Here is a 15,653-nt window from a genome sequence, read left to right on the forward strand (position 1 = left end):
CCTGCTTGTAAAATATTGGACAAGTAGAGGCAAGTCTATCCCAGACCGGAATCTTATGTAAATAATGTATTTTTCTGTCTTCTCAGACAGCTCAGCTCTCTCAAGCCAGCGGAGTAGTTTCCCGACTTCCTTTTGGACCAGCTCTTACCAGCCCCCATCTGCACCCTGTTTGGGGGGAGTTCATCCTGACTTCCAGGTCACTGCACCCCCTGGCACCTTTACTGCCGCTGACCCCAGCCCCTGGTCAGGACATGGGCTGCATCAGACTGGCCCCGCCCCTCCCCCTCCCGTGTCCGAGTCCTGGCACTACCCTTTGGCATCTCAGGTGAGCCCGTCCTACAGCCACATGCATGACATGTACATGCGGCATCACCACCCCCACATGCACCACCGCCACCACCACCACCACCACCACCATCACCACCACCCTTCTGCTGGCTCTGCCCTGGATCCATCCTATGGGCCCCTGCTGATGCCGTCTGTGCGTGCGGCCAGGATTCCCGCTCCCCCGTGTGACATCACAAAAACAGATCCGACTACAGTCACCACTGCTACCTCAGCGTGGGCCGGAGCCTTTCACGGAACCGTGGACTTAGTGCCAAGTGTGGGGTTTGATACAGGTGAGCCCGGTGATTTCCTCCTTTCCATAAAAGAAGAAAAATTAATGAAATAAATACAGAAAAATGGAGGATGTTTTAAATACCTGGAAAACTTTCTCTCTTCCATGGAAAGTTCAGCTTTACCCATATGTTTATAGAACTAACCATTTTTCAAGAATTCCTGCATTCCTGCAGAAACTGGTATGACTGCGTGAGAGAGGTCTCAGAACTTTTCTCCCATTTCTTAAGCTAGTAATCTGTTTCTTTGAACTGGAATCTCTGGCACCTTATATTTACAAAGATTTAAACACATTCTTTAAGTCTCCCATGTCTCTGTGCTCTCTACCAGTGATGTGTAATGCCTAACAGAATTCAGAAATAGTATGTTTCAGTAATTTTTCCTTCTCCCTTTTTTGTCAGGTCTTATTTATTATTTATAAACCAAACTGCTTTCTGGAATATAATCCATGTAATATAATCATGATCTTTAAAAAGAATTATGGAACGTATTTTAAAGGAATGGATTTCTCTTCCCTTTCTTCCCCTTCCCTTCCTTTCCCTTCATTTGCCTTTTGTTATTTTCCTCCTCCCTCCCTCCCTCCCTTTCTTCCTTCTTTCCTTCCTTCCTTGCTTTCTCTTCTCCTCCTCATTCTCCTTATTCTCCTTCCTTTCTGTTTCTCTCCCTCGCTCTCTCTTGTTTTAAAGCATCAGACTTGAGATTACTCTAAAGTCCATGTTAACAGATTTAGAAAAAAATTGGTAAGGGAAATATTTCTTCACAGAGCATTCAGCTCCTCTCTGGAATTCACTAGTTCCAAAGGTCATGGTGTTAAATGTTTGAGCTTGATTTTTGGACCAGATTACTCATATTAATAGTGTTAATAGCTCTGAGTTCACAAAATCGCAAGCATCACAGGCTAAGAAGACAAATCAGGTCAGTGATTATACCCCCAGAATCTACGTTGCAAAGGCAGCCACCTCCACCTCCAATCCCAGGTTCTCTTCCTGGAACACTTTGTGACAAATTAGAATTTTCCTTCCAGAAGTTTAAGGAAACTCACTCTTTTCTTTTTTATAAATTTTAGTTCTTTATTTTTTCCTTGTGATGAGAAAACTCACTCTTTTCATAGTTTTTCTTAGTTTTATTCTTAGTGTGCGAGATCTTTAATCGGAATGCTGGTCACAGCAGAGAAATCCCCAGAGTAATAAATGCTGAGCATCAAGTTGCGTTCACCCTGACATAAGTGAAACATTCTTATCTTGGTTAACTTGTCCTTTACTGAGCTTTCCAATGTTGGTCATTGCCTAACCTTACCCATTTCAGCTTCCTACTTAGCCTCTGGGTTCGAGCTGGTTTTCTAAACTCTCAGGGGACTTGGTTCTCCCTCTCTATGAGAAGAGAATATGACGGGGCTAGCCACCACAGGCTTCCCTCCTTCCTTTGCCACACACTAACAGTATGAAGGCAACTCTTGAGTTGTTTGATGCCTGGGGCCAAATCTAATGAGAGCCCCAGTTTGGTAGCTGCCATCATTGGCAGCCAGTCTCTGCAGGCTCTCACTTTCCGGGTACCTGCATGGCCAGAGTTAACAATGCTCTTAGCAGGCAAATGGAACATTCTCTTCTTTCTTAGTTTGGGCTGCTCCAACAGGATACCATAAACTGGGTGGGCTAAACAACAAACATTTAGTTCTCACATTTCTGGAGCCTGGGAAATCCAAGACCAAGGTGCCAACACATTCAATGTCTGGTGCGGGCCCTCTTCCTGTTTCATAGATACTGTCTTTTCAGTGTGTCCTCACTTGGTGGAAGGGACAAGAGAGTTCTATGGGATCTCATTTATGAGGGCACTAATCCCATTCATGAGGGCTCCATCCCATGACTTAATTGCCTCCCAAAGGCCTCACCTCTTAATACCGTCATATTGGGGTTTAGGATCAAACATGAACTTTGCGGGGACACAAACATTCAGTCTGTAGCATCCAACCTTTGCATTTTATAACATAAAGGGGAAGGTGGATGTGATTGCCTTTGCTCCCTGTTTCTCTCTGTCACTTATTACCTCCTTTTGTACTTGTTAATTTTGGTGTGACCCTGATTCCCTGACTCATTGTCCAGAATTTTGACTTGAAACAATCTCTTCAGAATGAAAAGTCACCTCCTACCTTTTGGAAGTAGAAGAGAGGGGATTTTTGTTCTCTCTGAAGAATCTAGAGAGCACCCATATGGGTATATTATATAATGGTACTTAATACTTACTAAGCTATGAATTAATATGTATTGAATACCCACTATATAAGTTATTGCCAGAGATACTTTATATATATTTTTGCTTTTAATCCTTAAACCAAATCTGAGATGGATCGTCTCTGATTCAGTTACCGATAAGGACACAGCTCAGTTTTCCTATTTGAAAACTGCTTCCTAAATCACAAATGCTCAAGGTGGATTTGAACTAAGACCTGCCCCAATCTAAAGAGTTGGCTGGGGTAGCATCTCCCTGTTTATATAGGTAAAAGAGACTATTAATTAAAACTGTTAAATTAGACTGTAAATGGTTAATATTGAGGAATGAAGGTTTACCTTTTGGACGTATGTAGCGCTCCTCTTCGTCAGTGTGGGTTTAGGGTGATGATCATGATTCTTTCCTGTCCCATAGTTTTAACACAACTGAACAAACAAAGACAAAGGAATCAAGCAGATAAAGATCAAATCATTAGCATAATTGTTGATCAGGCCAAACTGGAGATCTTAGATTAGGCTTACTACCATAATTGAACTTCCTGGAATCCTCAGCTAAATTTAGATTTTGGGAGATCCAATCCTAGGGAACATCTAGTCTTCAGAGAAGATTCCCGTAGACATCTTCCTTGTCACAGAGTTTAGAGCCTCGTTACTGTGAAAAGAGATGATGGTTGGTCAGATTTGCCTCAGAAAAGCGTAGTCTGAGGCATGACTTACCTTACAAAGGTAGCAGGAGGAGCATGCACCTCCCTGCATGGGGGTGGCCCCAAAAAGAGAGAGTTGAAGGGGCTAAGCCACAGGGACTCATTTTCCTCTCCTATTCTCAGGCATCATGTCAAATATCACATCTCTCTTCCTTTAGGAAGAGTTAGGAGTGTTTTAGGTCAGTTTCCCCAAGAAACAGACTCTCTGATGCAGTTTTGGTTGTAGGAAATCTATGCAGTAATGTTCTCAGGGCAACATCTTTGTGCAGTGGGAGAAGAATTTAACAGGAGAAGTCTCACAATGAATAAGTTCAACTGAAACTCAGTGGATTCTACAGGGAGCTCTAGATCTGGGATGGCCTGTTATAATTGTCTTGCCTTAAGTCAAGGTGGATGGGCTTTTATATTCCCGCACTGATCAGTTACTGGATGGATTTGCCCCTGGAAAAAAGGTCATGACATTAGGCAAGGTAGCCTTGTTCAGCTGAAAGCAATTCCCAACGCAAAACAACTGAAGGTCATGAGCTGCCAACAGCAGGAGAATGAATATCTCAACACAGAATAGTGAGGGACCTGAGAGCCCACCACAGTATCCACTACAGAGGGACAACAAAAGAGCGGTAGCTACTCTTCCACTTTTCTAACTACTTGTAAAAGAAGTTTCTGTATAATAGACCCAAGCAGGGAAGGTAAGATTGTTGAGAAGAATGAGGGATGAGTCCCTCTATGTAATCTGTGCAAAGCTGACCTGACAGTATAGCCCAAAAACAGCTCAGAACTCAACATCTTTGTTAGGTGACTATTGAGCAACTGTGAAAAGAACCTGCATTCGGGTGAGACAGGCACGAAACTTCCCAAAGACCAGGTACTTAGGCCACCAAAATGTAAGTCATTTTTACATTAGGAGGTAAATAAATTAATCCAACCATTTGGAGAGGAATTTGGTAAAGAATATGCCCTTTTTGTCGATAGGGGGAAGGTTTAATAATTTTAGGTGCATTTTAATTTTGCAGCCATTTAATGAAATTAAGAAGTCTGGGAGGTTGAACATGATATAGTGTTTAGTGACCTAAGAAAGTTTTAGCGTATCTTGCATGGTATAATCCAAGGGTCAGCAAAATTTTTCTGTAAATGGCCTGATAGGAATATTTAATGCTTTGTGGGGGTCACACTGTCTGTTGCCACCTCTCAACTCTGCTTTTGTACTGTTGAAGCCCATCACAGACAAAAAAATAAATGAGCTGGTGGTGTCCCAATAAAATTTCTATTGATACTAAAATTTGAATTTTATATGCTTTTTGTGTGTCATGAAATGATACTCTTCTTTTTTCATTCCTTCTTTCTCAACCATTTAAAAATATAAAATCCATTCTTCCATTCTTAGCTCATGGATTATGTATAAACAGATGGTGGGCCTGATTTGGTCTATGGGCTATAGTTTGCTGACCTCTAGTATGTATAGTCCCATGCAAATACTTGTTATCTATCAACACACATACATATGCATGTGTGTGCCTAGAAGTATATACCCCAACTTTTAATGGCCATCACTCCTAGTAATTAGTGTGCAATGTGAGCTTTGAAGCTAGATTGCCTGGTTTTATAAGCCCAGCTCTGTCTCTTGCTAGCTACAGGGCTTTGGGCAAATTTTTTAACCTGCTTGGTGCCTCAACTTCCTTATCTTTAAAAGATGTTTCATTGGGTTGTTTCAAGGATAAAATGAGTTAATGAAGTAAAACATTCACAGATGTGCCCTGCACATAGTAGGTACACTATAAATTCTGGCTACATAAGGGAAAGTGATAAGACCTTCACTCATTTTAGCTTTAAAAAATTTATTATTGAACAATATTTCACATATCATACACTTCAGCATTTTAAAGCATACAATTCAGAGCGTTTTAGTATGTTGACAATGTTCTACAACCATCTCCACTGTCTAAGTATAGAACATTCCCATCACCTCCACAAGAAATTCCATACTTCCTCCTTCCACTATTACCTGGCAACCACTAATCTACTTTCTGCCTCTATGGATTTTCCTACTGTGGACATGTCATATAAATAGAGTCATACAGTATGTGACCTTTTGTGTCTGCCTTCTTTCTCTTGGCCTGTGTTTTCAAGATTCATCCATATAGGATGTATCAGAACTTCATTCCTTTTTAGGGTGGATACTATTCCATTGTATGAATATACCACATTTTGTTTGTTCATTCATTCAGTATTTGGTTTGTTTCTACTTTTTGGCTAATAAGCATAATGTAATGAACACTCATATACAAGTTTGTGGGTGAACATGTTTTCAGTCCTCTTGGCTATGTACCTAGTAGAACTATGGGGTTGAGAGACCTCACTTTTTATTTTATATACCTCTCTCTTTCTTGAAAATATTCCAAAGAGCATTTGCTATAGCCATAATTAATTTTTTAAAAATTTAATTACAGAGTATCGCAATACAGTAATAGAATAGAGTTCTGGGGTTTGGTAGACAAAATTCTTCTACAAGCATGAGGAGAGATGGTCCATCTTTTCTGATGGGCCCAAGCTAGGGTGAGGAGAGTGAGGTGCCTCAGCTCAAAATTTACAGAGCTACTCACTTTCCAAGATGTGCAAGTACATACCTCCTTAAATTTTGCCTCACCCTTCCCTGGCCCTACTTTCCTGCCTTGCCTGATTTGCTGTCACTTATTGCTCCCTCTGTTGAATGGATACTTCATATACATTGCTCAGAAAGATCAGTGTGTTGATATGATTGTAGGGCATCTGTATCTGCCCTCCTTGTGCAAAATACCCATCTTTACCAAAAGGCTGTTATCAAAATCCCACATAACACTTTCCCCTTTCCTTTAGCAGTCTCAAAACTGGGTTTTATTGCTTCCATGGGAACAGTAGTTCCTGAATGTGATAAGAGGCGCTTAATTGAAAAACAGAAAGGTCTATGGTGAAATGAATCTGTTAACATTGCCTGCTACATACATCTCTTTGAGATCAGAATTCACTTTAGCGTATAAAAGGCTATTATGCATTCTTTAGTAAAGAAACATCTTAAATTTTGCTTAATAAGAGATTTTCCAATCTGATTTTCTTTTGGGCACATTTTGTTTTTAGCATACTTATTAACTTCTCATGGAATGCTCTTTGGGAAATGCTGTTTCCTTTTTTTCATCATAAAAGCCATGTAGCTTTCAACTTCCATCAGAAACTTTCACCTAACATTTAGTTGCTGTGAAGAGGTATAGTTTAGGAAGGGTAGGTGGGGCTGAAGATAATACCTAAGAGGGTAAGCTGAAAAAGGGAAGACCCAGGATATGGCAGATTAATCTCAGAGTACTGTATGGGGCCCCTTTGTGTGTTAGGGAGAAGAGAGTTAAATGTGGAAATATTTGTGATTGTGATACACTATATTATTAGATACGCATATATGAATGCAAGAATATGTCTCTTCTTATCATGCTTAGATTTTTTCATTATGACATTAAGTAAATTCTGACCTACAATTTCATCTGTCAGTGACCATAACCAAAAAAAATGAATCTTATGGAAATGCTGTCATTCTTATTTCCTGTTATTACCAATAACTTACCTAATGTAGGACATACAATGTTGTATATTCCAGCCAGTTTGAATTAATTTTTCAAGTAAAGATTTGTTAATGAGGTCTTGTTACTGAAATACAAAGTTGACTTTTTTTATAAGTTCTACTTCATCCATTGTCTTTAAATTTACAGAAAGGAAAAAGAGTCATGATTTGTGGTATGACTTTTTTTCTATAAACACAAGCTGCTCATGGCTTGAGCTTGTTTTCATCTCTAGATTCACAGATATATTTTTCTTAGGCTCCCTCAAGTTATTTTAACTCCAATTTTGTTATAAATTTATCTTTTTTTTTTACTTTGAGAAATGTTACAATGACTCAATATAAAATATACATAAACAACTTAGAGTTGAGGTGTACAGGTTCTTTTTGACAAGATACATTTAGGTAGCCTAAAATTAAAAAATAAAATGATATTCAACAATATTCTGTACTATATCACAGGTTCAAGAAATCTGGATCTAAAAGAGAATTTACATATATTGATGTACCTTCTGGTTTCTCAAACATTTTATCATATAAGCATTAACCATACATTTGTATAAGTATTAGATTCAATGAATGAATCATTATATGATTCTGCCCCAAAGTGTGATTATAGCCAGATATCAAACATTCATCTCTCATTAATGAACATACCTTCAGATATTGAGTGAAATCAAGATTATATATCAAAGAATGGGACATCAGTTCCTATGAGACAGAGAAAAACTGTAACTATAATAGTTAATAGACCTAAAAATGCAGGTTTGTGAAATTTTCCATAAGTACAGGAAGCTATGTTTCTAGTATTCTCTCAAATGTTGAGGCATATACCAAATTATTTCTGAAGAGACTTTTATACCAATGGGCTTGATTAATCTGCAAATAGAAATACTCTGTTAAGAATCCTGGAAAAAATATTTTTGAGCTCTTAAATTTTGATAGTGAATAGGGAGCACTGGGCAACAATAGGCAAGTTAGGAGTTCACAAACATCCTTCTTTTATTTTTTTCTTCATAGATACTATGTGTCTGATAATATCATAAAAGTAGAATCATCTTAGTTTTCTGAATTTTTTATGATATAAGGCCTATAAGCTATATATATATATATGTCTAATGTATATTTATACATATATGCACTTATATATGTATAAATATATGTATTCATAGTTCTACATATATACTTATAGTTTTATATATATATATATATATATATATAAATCTGGTTTAATCTGAATCTTCTAATCTGAATATTTTGTGAAAGAGACGTCTTTCATAAATGACCAAAAATGCATTTTAATGTAATCTAAGTTGTAATTATTATTGCTTAAAATTATTATACAGTGTTCCCTTTGAAATAGGCTAATTAAACTACTTCATTGGTTAAGATCAGTCTTGCTTAATGCTATATGGATGCTTTACGTTGAAATCCATTAGAAATATAAATATCTTTGTTTTATCAAATATACAAAATAAAAGAGCGGGGTAAAAGTAGCTCACATACTAGAGCAGCAAATGGAGAAGCAGTTTCTCTCCATGAAAGAGAAATGGATATAAAGTTACCAGTTGCTTTTCCATCCAGCCTGTAAGTTACCATCTCTCTAGATCACCTCTCAAGACCCATGCTTTCTTGTAGGTGGTCTGGTGCTGACAAGCTTTGCAATTTTATTTGGAATATTAAGGGTATCAAAATCATGGAGCTTTGCATACAGTAACTTCTTGGAAATCATTTCTCTCTCTAAACATATACATTTACAATAAAAGACCAAAGGAAACCAAGAGTTACCAACCTAAGACATTTGAATATTTACCTGATAGTCTAGTGCTCCAATTCCAGGCTTTATAATGAAAGAGAAATATGCTAAATTTGGAGAGAGATCATTGAGGGCCACAGTAATAATTAACAGGATAGTATGAGCTCTAAAAAATATTAAAACACCAAGATATTTTTCAGCATAGAGAAGAGAAGGCATCAAAGCAAAACATATTATAGGGGCTCAACTACAAACAGTTTCTCTCTTTTCCATTTCACCACTTCTTTGGAACATATATACTAGTCATTTAATATATATATGAAGGTTATGGGGTTGGTGATTCATTGAAGTCTTTCCTGACGTTATTAATGATTTTTATAAATGAAGAAGTTAAGGAATTTTATTTAATAGTGTCATAAAATAGAATAGACACAGAAGCTTACTTCTAATCATTTGATTTCAGCAGGGAGACACATTAAATGGCATTTTAATATAGAAGCCATCCCTAGGACTATGTGATTTTTCAATGACAGTCACGCTGGTCGATAGAGATTTATAGATTTCTGGGTACTTACCTTGAGGGCATTATCTCAATTAGAATAGTTAAAATGTCACAAAGAAATAGTTGTGGGTTAAAAAAAATACTAGGAAGAATGTTTATAAAGTAATACTTCCTGTGGACTTTTTTTTTTTTTTTTACAGTCTATTATGATTTGGTGACAGTAAAGAGTTTAGTAATTAACAACTGATTGCTTCACACTTTCTGTAATTCTTTTTCTTTTTCTTTGGCCTATGACATAAGTCTATTTTCCACTGAGAGGGAAAAAAAAGAAAAAACACCAAAGGTATGTTACAGTATTTACACACTCTTGAACGGTGTTAGTTGTATAAGGCACATGTCCAGAATGACAGTGTCGTGACCAGAAGGGTAATGGAAACCATCTTTGAGATGCATGCCAAAGGCCAGGAGATCCCAGCCAGAGAGTGAGATCTGCTTGAAAAGTAGCAGGATGGTAAATCAGAGGAGAAATGCATTCCAGAGCACTGCTGTCAGTTTTGAGTATCCAGGGCTGGATTCTGCAGTACCTTAATGAAACTCCCCTGCTCTCCCAGGGCCACGTAGATCTTGCCCATGCTTTCTCCCGGCCCTTCATCCTTAGAATGGTGCCATAATGTCACAATGCCCGAAACCTGGGGATTTCTTCCCACAGATCCTCATCCGACCTTATAGGACAAATGCAGAAGCCTTCTGAGAGGATTCTGAATGTTTTAGGATGTATTTGCATAATAATACAAATAATTGCCTGTGTGGTATGTGCGGGTGAATCCTTGTGAAAGACATCTTGGTTAAGGGAAAATGCTATTTTTCATACATTGCTGGTAGAAAATTAAAGAATTGTAGGCTTGTAAAAAAGTGAACTAGAAAATGGATTACAGTTAAAAATTCTCATAACCTTTGGCACAGTATTCTTCCTCTTGTGAGTCTATGCCACACAAATACAAGCAGCAGCATATGAGGATAGAGGTACAAAAATGTTTATTGTGACAATATTCATAGTAGCAAAAAAGTAGAATCAAGTGACTGCTATCAAGAGGGTAATCTATGAGTGAAGTATGTTTTGTGTGGTATTGCTGACTGAAACAAAAAATAAGATGAAGAAGTGCTTACAATTCAATGAAAGCAGAGAAGACTAGTTTGTCAATTTGTGTTTCCTTTTGGGGCTGAAGGTATTGGGGTCACTATTATGAGTTTAAGGAGGAGAGAATAAGAGAAAAATATGTATGTATGTATGTATGTATGTGCATATGTGTATGTAAGAGAAAGAGACAAGGAAAAAGAGAGGAGGAAGATTGATTTTATCAATAATTTACTCTTTCCTCCAAACTTAGGGGCTCATAAAATGATGGTAAATACAGGAACATTAATCTTTGCAGAGATGTTTATGGAAAAAGCAGAGGTCCAAAAAATAGATTCCAGGACCCGTATCTTCACTTAGCAATATTATGCTGATCAAGCCTCACTACCTCTCCGCTCCTCTTCCTTAGATGCAAAGTGGAGCTGATACTCCCTACTTTGACACAACTAGGAGATTCCAATGAACTAATGAACGTGGTTGTGTTTCTAGATGGTGACACATGGTGCAGAGCTGAAGCTCTCATTATTCTTAATAAATATGGTACACTTCAAACAGAAAAAGTCACACTGGAGATGTGAAGCATCATGCATAATTGAGATGCAAACTTTAAATGCCTCTATCACTTCCTGACTATTTCTAATTTAATTTGTTTCTGTTCTTGAAGAATAGCTGTGATATTTATTGGAGTCAAATTTCCCAGTAGTGGTGTTTGCTGGTATTGGCCATACCTTGAAAACTGGGTGCTTTTGTATTGGTTGGGCAGATTATGAGAGAAGGGAGGATAAAGAATCAAGAAGATAAGGATTTGAAGGGTCATCAGAATATACAGCTTTGGCATTTTTAAACATAGTTTTCTCCATCTAAACACTCTACCATTTGGTAGAGGTTACTAAAAAAGTACATCCTATCCCATTGTGCTTACGGTTGGTTGAGATATTTGTTCTTGACACTCACATAGATCGAAAGGAAATTTTATGTGCAGAATAAGGAAGTTAGACAATGCATATAATTAGATTCACCAAAACTCCATTAATACATGCTAATCTTCAAAAGTTGTGAACTAAAAACAGATTCATTTTTCCATTCTAGTATTAATTTTGTGAACAAGTTGCTATCAGTAGCTATATAAATTGGATGGCATCTCTTGCTTTCTGAAATGTTCCCTTAAAAATTGCAAGCAAAATTGGGCAACACCATTATATTTGATTATTTTCTTGAAAGAGTTGTCATCAACTACCTGTCGTTGATTGGGGATGGGGATTGGGGATGTTGTCAAAGTACACAGTGTCTTCCCAAGAGAAGCTTATATGCTTGCCTGAGAGGAGAGCTATAGAGGTTCAAAAAACTCATACTTAATTCCAACATGACTCTAATGGAGAACCACTCAAAGCATTAAAAGGCTTGTTTCAGGGGTCAGTGTATTTGTACCAGCAAATTGTCTTTTCAGTAATGCTTTCCTATTTCCTGTATCACATATAGGCATGCATCTAAAAGAAACAGCTCGAACGAAGAAATCCATTTTAGAACTTGTCCCCAGGCAATTTCACATTGACTTTCAAATAGGCTACAAAGATTCTATACGAAATTTCTATATGGCCTGTGGAATTTACAGATACTTTTTATTCTCTTTCTGGCTGTCTAACTCTTCTCTTATTGTTCTATTTATCAACAATACAAGGTTTCACAAACAGTTGTCTGTGGCCAACATGTTCTGAATTCCTTGGCAATAAGATGACCAAGAAAAGTCTTGCAAGAGACTGATGAGAAGCAAAATATGCCATTTTTTGTTTGGTTACAGCCGGATATACTGGGCATTTAATTTTTGTCGACCACAAGCATGTGTTATAATGCTTATTTTCATAGCTGCCTTGTTTGAGCAGTATCAGGTGACATCTAGTATCTTCACAATCATTGAAGCCCTATTTATGTTTGCTTGGATTGGACAGACGTTTCTGGAAAATGTCAGAGTGAGCTTGTGCTCATGTCACATAGAAGTGAGATGAAAAATTACTGATGTCAGTGTAGAATTGATCTATATACACCATATCTCATTCTTACTGAATATTTTCCAATATGTTTTGATTTAATGGGAAGATTGATTACTTAAACTAAATGGGCATAAAAATTACATTGTATTTCTGCAGTTCTGAAGTAAGTTTTAAAATTTTAGAGTTCTTAACTAACTCATAGTTTCAGGTAGAATGTTTGCTGTATTGGTGTTATGTCCCTAATTAAGGTTTTATGGGTAAGCAGTGGATCCAGATTAGCTCTTCCTTTGGTTGGATTATCTATTTTCTGGATCGTAAAGCTGTCACTGCATAACCTAGAAACCTCTTTAAAGATGCATGTTTGGCTGTATTTGTTATCCAGCAGATGTCTGGATAGTTAGAATCTCTTGAGAGTATTATAACTTGTGGTTTCAGTTACAATAAGTGATCCAGGCGTTTTTTTGGTCTTGCTCCTCTCCAGTTCTGGGAGAAAGACTGTAGAAGAAATTACAGAGGGTATTTCATTTCACTCTTCCCCATTCCTTTTTTGCTTTATTCTTTGTCTCTGTCTTCAAAGTTACTTTTTATCTGCTTTGAAATTGAGGTCACTAACTTGGTGAGAGGTGTCTTCATGCCATGTTGCACCTCCTGATCCCCGGCTTCTCTCAGCCAAGAGGTTATCACACTGACACTGACATTTTGAACGTGGTAAATTGCTGCTGTGATCAAAAACTACCTAACTGTGATTTATATTATATATTTGTCCAAAGGGTCGGTTTTAGAATGGCTCGTCCAGATTTGTAATTCCATATCCTGATGCTTAAAGTACTTGCCAATTTCCCTTCCAGCTGGGCATTTAAAGCGCACAAGTCTGAGGTAGTGGATAGCGCTAAAGGCAAGGGCTGGGAGAGTCTGTGCATGAGTTTGTGGTTTCGGAGGGAGGAGAGGTCTGAGAGGGCAGGCAGACTAAGGGGGCTTGCCACCTGGGCCAGGAGCAGTGGGAAACACCTGGCCACTGAACTGCTAGTCACCTGCAATGTTGGCCTCAGGTGTGTGGGGGCCATGCTTCTTACAATAATGCAGTAAATTATGGTCTACCGGTGATGCCAGGTTCAGAGAGCTTTAAATTTCTACTCCTCTTCTGAATCTGAATTAAAGATATTTCGGCAGGTTCAGACAGTTTTCACCTCATTGTTCCTGACAGTGTGGAGATTTTAAGCCAATTCTAAACGTACGCCGAGAAAGTCTCTATACACTGAAAAAACCCTCCCTCTGCTAATCAAGTATTACTCGGTCATGGTTAGGTATCTTTTATTATTGTTTTAGTATGGAAGAGTTGTAATGATAAGTGAATAATTGTAATTCAAGTGTCATAATAAATTTAATCCTTGGTCTGGTTCAAGAATGCATCTTGTCTGTGATGACTTTTAAAAGAATTATTGTCCAAAATTTCAGTACTAAGTATGGAGGTACTTAGTGCTCATCAAATTGGCCAAAAATACATGTAATACATGAGAAAAAATGCTACTATACCTAATATACAAAAAGCATTTAGAAATCAATGAGGAAATTACTTTCTTAAAAGCATAGAAAATAGGCCAAAGATAAAATACAGAGGAAGAAATTCCATAATCTCAATCATGTTCAGCTTCATTAATATTGAAAGAAATGTAAATTGATACTTTTAATCTATAATAATGATAATAATAGTACAAATATGAATATTAGTACAAACTTTCTGAAACAAACTTTCTGATGAAATATGTAAGCATAAATGTGGGTATATGCTTGGGTTCAGCAATTATACAAACATATTTTCAGGAATTTTTCTTATCTACCAAAATATTCACATAAGTAACAAATATATTTTTACACACACGTGTGTGTGTATCCAAATGATGCATATCTATAGAGTACTGGGTAATTTATGGTATAGGGAAGAATGAATATTGTGTAGCCCTTCAAAAGGGTTGATCTACATATACTGACATGAAATGGTTTTCCAAGATAATATTGCTGGTGAAATAAGCATGTTGTAGCACAGGATAAACAGAGGTGTATGCATGTACATCTGAAGTATACTCAGCAAGTTGTGTGATGACAGGGGACATTACGTAGAACTTTTACTTTCAAAATACATTGTAACTTGATTTTTAAACAAGAAGGCTATGATGTTTTAAAGTTTGAAAAAACAAAGATGTTTTAAAAACAAATAAAGGGAGGTCTCCATGGTGAGTAAACATGATCTATCTTGATATTCACCTGAAATGAAATCATAGTTTCCAAACTGGATAGCCCTCACTCTTATGTTTTTTCCCTTCATTAGTGTTAAGGTGTTACCCCCATGTAGATCTTATTTAGAAATTCTTAACTAGCATTTAAACTGATTGCTCCAGGCCTCAGACAAACAAATGCAGTTGTATGATCATTAGCAGTGATAATTTTATAAAGTAGGAGAAGATAATATGACTGTCTCTCACATCACATAGTTTGTGATCATTTGACAGTATGTCAGTGTTAGATGTCAGGTTGTTGGTGAAGGTTGGATATTTTGATATAGCATCCAATACAGTGTTGTATATATTTATATTTGTAATAATTATAGCTTTTCTTTATTAAAGCAAGGATGAAGCAGGGATTCTTTTTTTTTTTTAATGTAGAAATAAGCTACCAGATTCTTTTAGTCTAATAGCAAGCATTCTGATCCACAAGGGTTTTCTAGACTCTTAATATCTATGAAATGAAAAGTTCATTTAAGTATTTTCTTTACTTTTCAGTATTAAAATATTCTACCTGCACATCCAGGTTTTATGTTCCTATTTTTCTTCTTCTCTTTTTATCAACAGCATGTTCACCAGTGCATGGTTACCACATTACCTCTTTTATCTCCAGCAATAAAATTAATTGGAAGCATATTCAACTTACTTATGAGCGATAGTCAATGATGTTGTCAAGTGATTATGCCTCCTTAGAAGTAGGATCTGCTTTTCTAGTGGATATGACTCTGATAATCACATAGTCCCTAAAACTCAGGTGTGCTGGAGTGTAACATTTTCAGTAAGCCAATTTATTATTTATTTCTGCCCCATAACCGAAAATTTAACTTCATCAATTCTTTTTTTTTTTTTTTTTTTTTTTTTTTTTT

The 15,653-nt window shown here is 37.0% G+C and overlaps 1 protein-coding gene across 3 annotated transcripts in view; it reads left to right on the top strand.

The window, feature by feature from the left end:
* The window catches only part of VGLL3 (vestigial like family member 3), a 44,363-nt gene that overhangs the window by 21,255 nt on the left and 7,455 nt on the right, over positions 1-15,653 (top strand). For 2 of the 3 annotated variants that reach the window (XM_007114555.4, XM_007114556.4), the window contains exon 3: positions 87-620. In XM_007114555.4, coding sequence (XP_007114617.1) covers positions 87-620 — 534 coding nt within the window. Of the gene's footprint in view, positions 1-86; positions 1,228-15,653 lie in introns of those variants that run through there. The other variant, XM_024120164.3, reaches the window with a different exon arrangement.

The sequence above is a fragment of the Physeter macrocephalus genome, chromosome 1, assembly GCF_002837175.3.
Source record: "Physeter macrocephalus isolate SW-GA chromosome 1, ASM283717v5, whole genome shotgun sequence".
In the NCBI taxonomy this organism is placed as follows: domain Eukaryota; kingdom Metazoa; phylum Chordata; class Mammalia; order Artiodactyla; family Physeteridae; genus Physeter; species Physeter macrocephalus.